The 12,014-nt window shown below is 32.4% G+C and overlaps 2 protein-coding genes across 3 annotated transcripts in view; one reads left to right on the plus strand and one right to left on the minus strand.

Moving 5' to 3' along the window:
* LOC142342723 (uncharacterized) overlaps positions 1 to 12,014 on the plus strand; it is a 467,707-nt gene that overhangs the window by 251,037 nt on the left and 204,656 nt on the right. The gene's annotated exons all lie outside the window — the stretch shown is intronic.
* The window catches only part of LOC142342993 (uncharacterized), a 97,309-nt gene that overhangs the window by 6,180 nt on the left and 79,115 nt on the right, over positions 1 to 12,014 (minus strand). The window contains exons 8-10 of the mRNA XM_075394675.1: positions 11,613 to 11,819; positions 11,487 to 11,534; positions 10,662 to 11,407 (exon numbers count right to left, since the gene is read on the minus strand). Coding sequence (XP_075250790.1) covers positions 10,662 to 11,407; positions 11,487 to 11,534; positions 11,613 to 11,819 — 1,001 coding nt within the window. The remainder of the gene's footprint in view (positions 1 to 10,661; positions 11,408 to 11,486; positions 11,535 to 11,612; positions 11,820 to 12,014) is intronic.

Genomic DNA, 12,014 nt, shown 5'->3' on the forward strand with positions numbered 1-12,014 from the left:
CCATTTTCAATCCACATTGACTCAAAAAACTTCTTTTGATTGTGTTCAAATCATTTCTCATTTTGACTGTAAGCTGTTTGGGAGCCCAAATACCTACCCCTCCTCCTCTTTGTACATCAGTTAATGATGATCGTGGTTGGTGAACGAAGTGATGACTATTGAACAGATAAAACTCGAGAATGTCAGTTTTTTTATCCATGTTTCGGTAACAACTAGGAATGAAGTTTCATCACGATTTTTCAAAAAACCAGACAGTTGCTCATGTTTATTATTAAGGCTTCTACAATTCGTATACCAAAACTTGGTAAACGCCAATTTTCTCCTAAACCCATCATTGTACTTTTCAATTGTTGTTATATTATTAAAATTTGATAGCCCTGGTTCCTGTCAATGTCACCACAATTTTTTAGGATAACTACGATGATTATAAGTAGATATTTAATGTTAATTATTGCGAACCATAGTAAAAAATTTTTTTTTTCGATATGATGGCACTTCGGTTTTTCATGTTTGCAAAATTTTGAGTAACTTTTGAGAAATTCAACCGTCTTCTAGAAAAAAGCAAAGTTAATCAAAATTAAAACGAAGATAAAAATCCACCTACAACTCGAATGAAACGTTTCTAATGATTTCTAAGAAGTCACCCAAATGTATCAGAATTCAATGCGATTGTTGAAATTATTCCATCCATCTGTCATGGGTACAAAAGGATCTTTGCGTTTTAGTGGATTTTGTCTCAAAGAGCCATCGTTTGTTGTAAAATTAGAACCAGTCCTTTTCAAGTGATTTCTCAGAGTCTCTAACATTTTATTAGTTCCATGTAAAATAGGTAGAACACCATCATCCCTTAAATCTGTGTTTTCCGAGTCGTAATTCAGGACATTTACTTTACACGACTGAAATTTACCATTAAAATGATCGGCTATATTATTGACTTCCTTATTATACTCATTAAGTTCTTTGTTATTCAAATCTCTTCCATACAGACCATTCTTTACATTCGGTATTTTGCAAACGGCAACCTTATGTGGTTTGAATTATGTTATTATTTTACCAACCAGGTCACCAATTTGTTCTGCTGCTTTTTTTCCGTCAGTACCCTGATCAATAGTGTGATGCCCAAGGTGAAATATAAGGCTTTCCGACTTTGTTCCTGTTCAATACGAATCAATGGTAGTGTTGACGTCATTAATGGTTGCAGATGGGTAGCAGTGTATAGTTGTTCTAAAACTACTATCGCTTTGTTTTACAAATTTGAACGTGCTGTCCGAAATAAATAAATTTTAGCAAACCTAGGTACAAATTTGAAAAAAAAATTCTGCTAGCACTCTCAGACGCTTTACGTTCATTGTCATTGATAACATCAATAATTTTTGTCAGCATTTTGTCATTTTGAGCTCCCAAGTGCGTGATTTCCGAAGTTGACTGATCATATAATCTTTTTTTGTTGTCTAAAGCTGCTTGAAGTTCTTTGTTATCTTGTTCAATTAACGCAGCTTTTTCTTTACATAATTCTACATTTTTCCTGAGCTCATCTGTTTCGCATTGTTGGAAACTACTACTAAGTGATGTTCTTTTATTTTCTCTTAGTCTCAAAATTTATTGTGTCAACTTTTCCTTATTCAATTTTGCTAGTGCACTTGTCTCCATTTTTATGTCGGATACTTTGGGTTTTTATGACAAAGTCTTTGTTAAACATAGCAAAAAAAGATGTTGACCTGAAAAGAAAGAAAAATAAAATGGTTTGATCTCACCAGCTGACGAAATACAATAAGTCAAGATAGCTCCAGTAACGTTTTCAGATGCCAAGTAGAATACCCAATCAATTGTCGATAAAATTGTTTTGCAAAAAGGAATTTATCTTGTTTGATAATATGAAGATTTTTGAAGAAGTCTATACTGAGCTTATGTAGCAGTTAAGATGGGTAAAGTTTTTCAAAGCATCGCATGTGTTTTGAGAAAAATCTGTGCCGCTGACTTCTAACTTCTTTTCAACAATAGACAACAATTGCAACGAACAGACAAAAGACTAGGTTAAATTACCTTCATTAAAAAAACTAATTGGTTGTTGCTTTTTTTCAGGTCTAAATATCAAAGAATGCCATTATCAAGCCGTTTTCTTTTATTTACAAGTTTTGAACGACACTGATACAATCTAGTTATTTGCCAATTTCAACAAAATAATTGATAGTGGAATATTCTATCACAAGAAGCTCCTCGTAATCAATGTGTTCATTTCGATTGAGATCCGTGAAAAAGCTTCCTGACTCAATAAAAAATTTACCCCAATAACCGTTCTCAGCTCAAAATGTTCCAACCATGGAGTCAAAAAAGAATCAACGATTTTTTGGAACGAAGTTGAGTCTCATGTTGTCCGAGGCCGGGTTTCAATGAAATTGAACTTTTTCCAGAGTCCAAGAATTACTGGTACCGATGTCCCGTCTTATAAAGAAACAATTGTGTTCTCTTCGTTCACAGTTTTCCTTGTTAATTATGTTCCTACATTCTATCACAGTATTTGATTTAAAATGAGACAAGGAAACTCGGTAATGTGCATCCGCACATAAGTTTCTGACCTGCTCAACCACGTTTTTATTCTGATTGTCCACCAAAACAAGAAGAGATAGAAAACTTTCAAAAGTCATTTTTTGTTCGAAAATACTTGGTTTATCTATATAAAAAGGCTTGAAGCTCTAACCAATAAAAAGTGAAACAATAACTCATTAGATAGCTAATGATAACTGCCATTACGGAGAGTAAGAGACAAGACTAACAACAAAATCAAATAAAAACAACAAGCATTACTTACGATCAAAACTCAATGTCTATCAATTTTTTATTGAAAAAACTTTAGGAAAAGTCATTAGAGCATCAGAATAAAAAAAGAGCAGATCAAAGCACTTGCTTTTTTTCAGAAAAAATATGGACTGTGTCTTTATTAACAACAGTTAGTTAACAAGTAGACAGAAACCAAAAAGGGGCACAATCAGAAAATACGTTTACACTTTTTCAAAAAAAATTCAAAGTCATGAAAGCAATTCGCTATCAACTGAAATAATTAAAAGCTTCATTTATGCTTTCATAGAGAACCATTCAGACCTGTCACTATGCAGAATGTAAAACGACTACAAAAAGAACAAATACAGGCAAAACTAAAGAAGACATTTCAATTTTGCGAAGAAAAAAATGTTGGAGCCTATAAAATCAAAACCTATTCACTGAAAAAATTGAATATAACCAACTACACTTTATTTAAAAACCAATGCGACGTGTGCCAAAATTTTTGAAAGCTCTGAGTATCAACGCCAAAAAACAGTTAATTAAATTTTGAAACAACAATTAGAACTACCTTATAAATCACTTCAAAACAAAATTGACCTCTTTTCTCAATTAGAATACGCACAAAGATTGCAGAAATAAGATTGAATTGACAGATCCAAAAAAAAACTTTTTTTTAAATCTAATTTTTAAAACAGAAAGACATAACGATCGTAATTTTTAACTGAATAAATATAAACAGTTTAACTTATTACTGATTGGGAAGAAAAAAAAATTTGTCGTGACATTACTGAGACTAAGTCAAAAGACTACACCTTAACACTTACTACAGGCAGAAAAAAGGTCCGAGAAAATTTTCACGCAAACGGCGTTGAAGCCAAAAAAAAGATATGCTTTGTGTTGAAAATTATATGTATGTTTACAGACTTCCTTATTATCTGTAGTTTCAAGTGATCGATAATTGAGATTTGATTTGAAGATTTTGTGGTATAAAAAAAACAAAAAAACTCAAAATTTGTTTTAAAAAAATATACAGCGCGCCATTAAATTCCGAAAAAAGTTTATACTAAAAGATTCCACAACTAGTCCAAAAATGATCTTGCTCTTCCTTAAAATAAATTGTGTATCAAATGTTAACAAAATGGTTAATTTGATCAAAAAACAATGTGCCAAAAAAAAACAAAATGAATGATGAGAGTTATAATAACAACAAGCGTTTTGTATCAACTAAAACATTAGATAACTTCATTTATAGCTTTCCAGATAACCAATTACAAACTTGATCATTCTTATTGTAGTTCTAAACTCCGTCATAGAACTACTAAAACAACATCAAATGCTTGAAAGTCTTAAGAAATCAAACAAAAAATTATCAAAACATATTGCCGGAGCCATAAAAAACCACATTCTTTACTCAAAAAACAATATTGTTTCATTAGAACGTAATTGAACATAGAGCAACTTCGTATTATTTAAACTTTTAAATGAAAAAAAATACTTTTCAAGGGGATGGAAAAAATTCAAGAAATATTTTTAAAAAAATGACACGGCCAAAATACAATTAGAATCCTTTTTCTTCTCAAAAATCAACTATGAGACCAAAACGTGCCTTGCTAACGCTGAAAGCCTGTTAAAAAACTCACTCAATCTGAAAGCTGGGCTTTTTTTAAACATCGGTTTTATTTTATGAAAGCCATAAAAAAGTATTCTCCTGAAATTTTTTTTGGAACCGGAGGCTTAATAAGCCCATTTCTGAAAAAAAGATTGTATCAGCAGTTTTTATGTCTGCACCATCAATCAAACTGGACAAGCTGGGCCAAATAGGCATAATTGACGCCTTTTTTATAAAAAAAAGAAAGAAAAGCTGAAGTTTCAAAACTTTAGCTGAAATTTTTGCCAAAGAGTGAGTTCAAAAAAATTTTTCAAACAGTTCGCCCTCTTTTATCTTAAAATGTAAAAACAATGAGACTATTGTTAACAATTTTGTAGTATTTTATCAAAAAGACTTCAGTTCGCTCAACAATAAGGACCATAAACTTGTAAATCAAATATGCAATTATCTACAAAAAATTTTTCAAGAAGCTTTTGTGATAGCTTTTCGGATTATTAAAAAAATGGTTTTTTATATAGGACAGTTTCATGAACTTCAAAGACACATTCCTTTGATAAACCGTTTTCATATATTTTTTGAACAGAAGAAATGTTCCCTCAATGGATTTCTAACGAAACGTTTAGTCGGTGGTTATTGCATATTTTTTCCATTTCCTTTAGCAATTTTTTTTGTTTGAATTTTAGGCTCAATAAAATTTTTTGCTAGCTTGCAGGTATAGATTTTATAATCTATGACTATAAAAACAGGTGGTGTCCAAGTGCTCTGGTCGTATTGACCCTCTATGTTTCCATATTTATATCTTTTGTCTGTTTGGATATCAATAATCAGCCACTGTTATTTTTACCGGCTATTGTAACAATTTGTTAAATTGAACAATGATTTCGACGGTAAGAACAATCGAATTCAAAATTTTAAAGAGTGTTTAAAGAGTTTAGCTATCCTAAATTTTTCCAGAGAGATTAAGTATGTATATATGTGGAGATTAGATAAAGTTTATTTGCTGTCATCCTCGTTAATTCAGCTCTACAACATTAAAAAGTTATTGTTAAATGAGTTTTAGTTGAAGTACAGTTTTTATGGTACCTTTCACAGCTTTGGCAACGTTTTTTGTTATTAATATCACAATTTTCAAAACAAAATCAGAAGTTTATTCAAAAAATTTAAAACTTCAATTGATTCTAAATGTAGTTTCAGAATTTTCGTTTGCTTATGATCAAACCATTAAGAAAACTTTTATTTTGCAGTTTTGAGCATTGAGCTATGTCTAAGGTTTCGCGAAACTTCCAAAAAATTATGGGCAAAAATCTTCTCCATTTCATAAAATCAATCAATTTTTTTATATCGGTTAGGTTTTGAGTAATCAAAGAACACTTTTATCTTCCCTAGAACTTTGATGTCTTTACAGCAGTCATTTCTAACCTTCAAGGAGCCATAGTTGTTCATAATTTATAAAACACAGTTATATAAAATGTATCTACTTTTTGGGAGTTAATAGAGAATTTTGAGGGGGGGGGGGGTTGGATTTTGGTGCATTATAGCTTCATTCTTGCTTTGAAGCATTGAAATCAAAATTGGGCGAGTTTCACTATTGAGGATTGTAGATTTTTCAGATTGTAGATATTGTTTTTATTTTGTGAACTTTTTCAAAACATGATTATTGATTTCTATTGGGATGTAAGGTATCCAAAAATTGGGAAAATTCATTTAGGTCTATTCGTTATATAATATGGCACCAAATAGGAAGAACAATTTGTTAAATTTTGATCAAATTATCTTTTCATTTACGAGGACAAAGTGTTCGTTAGTAGATGAGGTGTACAGCAATGGAAATTAGTGGTGAGGACTATGATCATTTAGATAGCATATCTAGAGTAATTTAAATCGCCTGATAAATGCATGATGCAATGTGCTGAATGCCTATGGATCAAAAATCGTTGTTTTTCGAGTTCTTTTTTAACTAATTGCAATTTTTTTTGTGCTTCGTCATAATACTATTTTCTTTTTGGGATGGCTGTTGTATTTACGCAGATTCGAAGAAAAAAATTTTGGAAAAATTTCTTTAAACATGTTGCTGCCACCATTTTTAATAATGAATTATTCTCTTTAGTGCTGCAAAAATTTTGCAGTTTTCTCTAAAAAAGTAAATTAATAATTGGTTTCTGTTCTACGAGTGTTTTTTGTTACTTTGCATGCTTTTTAAACTTATAAATTTTGACAACATCTATCACTTGTTCGCAATTCAACACCAAAATTAATTTAAATTCAAAGTAGTGGTAAGCAAGCAAATACATGCTTGCAGAGCTTCAAAATAAATTATCTATTTGCATTTTTCTCGCTTATACGGTGAGAAACATAGCATATAGATCAGAGAACTTGAACAACGAATTTAAATCACAAAATCAATTTTTGATGAAATTTTAAAACACTTTTTCAAAATTTTTGTTCTGATTTCTATATCGTTTCTCGGTTATTGAAAGCAATTGTTCTAGATGTCCATGATTGATTCTTATGGGATAAAAATATCTAATTTAGCCTGCAAAATGGTCATTTTGTAGTTTCTGATGTTAGTCCTGCAATTTTGAAAACACTAATTATTGCAGTTTTTTTTACATTTTCAATGTTCGATTTATCAATTTCTAATTGGAATTAGGGATTCAAAGACCGCGAAATTTCTGTTGGCTCTAATCGTAATATAATATCGCACCTATAGAAAGAAAAAAAATTAATTTTGATCAAATTATCTTTCCATTACTAGATGAGAAGAACAGCAATAACAATTAGTGGTAAGGACTTTGATCATTAGATATCATATCTGGAGTCTTGTTAATTGCCTGATAAGGCAAGATGCGATGTGCTTAATGCGATTGAAGAAGATCAAAGTATGATTCAAAATGCGTTTTTTAAAACTAACAGAACAATCATAGCTTTCTTCTGTTTTGGCGATCTTATGTTTTTCTGTATCATTTATTTTGTTTTATTTTGGTTATTTAATATTATTGAATTTGAACGATTTGCAAGAGTTTATTTTCTTTTGATGACTTGCCATGCCATTATGATGACTTCGAAATAACGACATCATAAACTGCTAAAGCCATATTTCATTAAAATTTGTAGTTCTCTAAGACCCTAAGTTCCCTAGTAAAATTTAAAAACGCATTTGCAAAATTTCAGAACATAGATGATGTCAAAAATGGCATTACGGGCCTCCTACGTTTCGACATTTATTAATACATGTTTTTAGAGTCAAATAGATTACTTTTAGTTTTTAGATTACTTTGTGTCGTCTAAAAATCAACATAATATATTATCTGAAAACTGCATGTTTCAAAGGTTTTATATTCCTTCATCTGAATTGCTCATCTTTTTTGTCCCTTTGTTTTTGTTAGTATATGGATGTCATGGGTAAAAGATGTTTCCTATGAGTGCGATTTTCAGTGGTTGACTCTATGTACATAAAAAGAAGATGAAATTTAAATTGCGTTTTCTCAAAGACTTGAAACGACCTCATTCAATTTGGTCTTGATAGTTTTTTACGGCTTAACAAAATATCTTTGTGAGAAATCGCTAAACCACCAAAATAACATTTTTTGTTTCAACGTTTTGAAAAGTTTTGAAAAGATTTCTCAGTTATTGAATGTAAATGTAAAAGATATTCTTTACTTTGTGATTCATTTTAAACCTTGATTAACTGATTTCTATTGGCATTTAAAAGATCCCAAAAAGGGGAAAAACTCTTTTGGGTCTATTTGTTATATAAAAAGGCACCAAAGAGGAAGAAAACGTCTTTTAAATTATGATTAATTTATCTTTTCGTTTACGAGAACAAAGTTTACGTTAATAGACGAGGTGTACAGCAATGGAAAATAATGGTAAGGATTTTGATCATTAGATAACATATCTAGAGCATTTTGTAATTGCCTGATAAAACAAGATGCGATGTGCTGAATGCCAATGAAGAAGATCAAACTATGGTTCAAAATGCGTTTTTTTCTTTAAAAAAGTTAACAGTTCCTTCTTAGCTTTCTTCAAGTTTTTCTTAACCTATTACAATACTTTTCGTGATTCTTCAAAATATTATATATTTTTTTGGGATGGCTGTTATAAATACGCGGATTTGAAGAACCACTTTTCTGTGAAATTTTTTTAAAAGATCTTGCTGGCACCAGTTTTAAATAATGAACTTTTCTCTTTAATGCAGCAAAAGTTTTCAATTTTGTTTAGAGAATTATCTTAAAAATTGGGTTCGAGATTTACGAGCGGTTTTTTTGTTATTATGCACACTTTTTACACCTTTGAATTTCAACAATAACTATCACTTGTTTGCAAAACAACGCCAATTTTAATTTATATTCAAGCTAGTGATTAGCAAATACATGCTTCCAAAGCAGTGATTTTTATTGATTTTTTTTATCTTTGTCGTTTAAACGATATGAAACGTAGAAAATAGGTAGAAAAAAATTTGAACAACGAATTGAACTCAAATATTATATTTTTTTGGTCATATTGTTCAAAGTTTTCTCAGCACTTTTGTTTCCAGCATTTCTATATCCTTTCTCAATTATTGAATGTAATTATTCAAGGTGTCCCTCAATGATTCTAATGGGATAAAAAAAATTTTATTTAGCCTCTAATGTTAGCCTGTAAATTATTGCAGGTTTTTACATTTTCATTTTTCGATCCTTGTTTTGACCTTTTTAAACGTCAAACGGTTTGGTTCTCATTTTTGAGTGTTCTTAAGTTTTTTTATAGGGCTCAAATATAGAATTTAGCAACCACAAATTGTTTACAAATTTTTCTCGCGTTTTTGTTAGAAACAAACAACATTTGTATCTGCAACTTGTTTTACTGTTTTGGCGATCTTACGTTTTTCTGTATCATTTATTTTGTTTTATTTTGGTTATTTATTGATATTGAATCTGACCAATTTGCAAGATTTTATTTTCTTTTGAGGACTTGCCATGCCATTATGATGACTTCGAAATGTCGAAATCATAAACTGCTAAAGCCATATTTCATTAAAATTTGTAGTTCTCTAAGACCCTAAGTTCCCTAGTAAAATTTAAAAACGAATTTGCAAAATTTCAGGACAGAGATGATGTCAAAAATGGCATTACGGGCTTCCTAAGTTTCGACATTTATTGATACATTTTTTAGAGTCAAATAGTTTTATTGATTACTTTGTGTCATCTAAAAAGCAACATAATAAATTATCTGAAAACTGAATGTTTCAAAGGTTTTATAGCCCTTCATCTGAATTGCTCATCTTTTTAGTTCCTTTGTTTTTGTTAGTATATGGATGTCATGGGTAAAAGATGTTTCCTATGAGTGCGATTTTTAGTGGTTGACTCTATGTACACAAAATGTTGATGAAATTTAAATTGCGTTTTCTCAAAGACGTGAAACGATATGATTCAATTTTACGGTTTATCAAAATGTCTTTGTGAGAAATCGCTAAACCACCAAAATTACATCATTTGATTGTTTTAACTTTTTGAAAATTTTTTAAACACTGTTTTGGTACATAAAATGCTGTTAAGGTGCTAGTTTTCCTTGTCAAGATTTATCAACTCGATTACTTGAGATTCGTATTTGTTGTCCTTGAGACCTTAAAAAACTTCTTCTATTGACTGAGGAACAATCCTTTTTAGTATCTAAATTACCTTTATCACTTAACCAGATGAGACAAGCATGGGTCCTTTTGTAACCCATTTAACGTTTTTTTATTAGAAACGCAGCAAATCAACGCTGCAACAAACTTTTTAAAATATTAGCATAAACGTTATGTGTTACCAGAGATAAACATAATGAGTCTCGCTACTTCACTATAGCACAGTTAATTTTTTAAAGAAAAAGTATTTAATAACTTCAAATTGAATCTTTGCAAACAGACAGTTTGTGAACAGGAGTGATCAATTAGCCGGAATATTGAAGCTGTCAATGCGGAGGCCCAGGTGGAAAATTCGAGCAACAATATCGTAGTGTACATCTCGACTTAATGCCTACTCAGTTTAGACCTTGGCCTAAATTATACTTACCTCGGTATAATTTATATGTCATTTTGATTATTTTTAGTTTGTTTTTTGATTTTCGTTTTCACTTTGATTTGTAACACGCTGCGCACCCGAAAGCACTCTTTGACAATACGGCTGAGCCAAGCTACTTACCTGAATAATATTACTTGAATCAATTAAATATCTATGACTGCCTCTCGACAAAAATGGCTACTTCGCGCTTTTCATTTCACACTCAACATGACAAACTGGGTAGTTACCTGTTCAATTGATGTATACCCGACAGGTTTTATAGATGCGGTGACGTCTTCCTCTGTTGTTGACTCAGTACCAGGCATATGAGTTGCAAAATTTTGTTCCGTTGTTGTCACTGCGCCTGGCATAGAAGTGGTAGGATTTTTCTCAGATATTGTTGTCACGGCTCCTGGCACCAGAGTTGAAGGAATTTGCTCACCGGTTGTTGTCACGGCATCCGGCACCGAATAGGTAAGTTCTCGTTCAGCTGTTGTCACAGCGACGGGAATAATAGTGGTAGGATTTTGATCCGCTCCTGGCACCTGAGTTGAAGGAATTGGCTCACCTGTTGTTGTCACGGCATCCGGCACTGAAGTGGTAAGTTTTTGTTCAGCTGTTAACAAAACGCCGGGAAAAATAGTGGTAGGATTTTGATCTGCAACTGGCACCAGAGTTGAAGGAATTGGCTCACCTGTTGTTGTCACGGCATCCGGCACCGAATTGGTAAGTTCTCGTTCAGCTGTTGTCACAGCGACGGGAATAATAGTGGTAGGATTTTGATCCGCTCCTGGCACCTGAGTTGAAGGAATTGGCTCACCTGTTGTTGTCACGGCATCCGGCACTGAAGTGGTAAGTTTTTGTTCAGCTGTTAACAAAACGCCGGGAAAAATAGTGGTAGGATTTTGATCTGCAACTGGCACCAGAGTTGAAGGAATTGGCTCACCTGTTGTTGTCACGGCATCCGGCACTGAAGTGGTAAGTTTTTGTTCAGCTGTTAACAAAACGCCGGGAAAAAATAGTGGTAGGATTTTGATCTGCAACTGGCACCAGAGTTGAAGGAATTGGCTCACCTGTTGTTGTCACGGCATCCGGCACTGAAGTGGTAAGTTTTTGTTCAGCTGTTAACAAAACGCCGGGAAAAATAGTGGTAGGATTTTGATCTGCAACTGGCACAAAAGTTGTAGGAATTTGCTCACCTATTGTTGTCACGGCACCCGGCACCGAAGGGGTAAGTTTTTGTTCAGGTGTTGTCACAGCGCCGAAAATAAAAGTGGTAGGATTTTGATCAGCTTTTGTTGACACCGCTCCCGGCACAATAGTTGTAGGAATTTGCTCATCTATAGTTGTCACGGCGCCCGGCGCAGGAGTGGTAAGTTTTCGTTCAGCTGTTGTTGACACGACACCTAGAACAAGGGTAAAAGTTTTCTCTCCGGTTGTTAAAGAGGTTATGCTCCGACAAAAATTGGTCGCTTTTTTTCTAGTTGTTATAGACTTCATGTATGAAATAAGAGTGGTAGCCCCTCGTTCAGTTGCTCGGATCAATATTAGTTTTTTGTTTAGTTATGGAATCAGCGGCTGGCACAGCGCATTATTCTGAT

Source organism: Convolutriloba macropyga, chromosome 7 (genome assembly GCF_964194025.1).
Source record: "Convolutriloba macropyga chromosome 7, txConMacr16.3, whole genome shotgun sequence".
Taxonomy (NCBI): Eukaryota; Metazoa; Xenacoelomorpha; order Acoela; family Convolutidae; genus Convolutriloba; species Convolutriloba macropyga.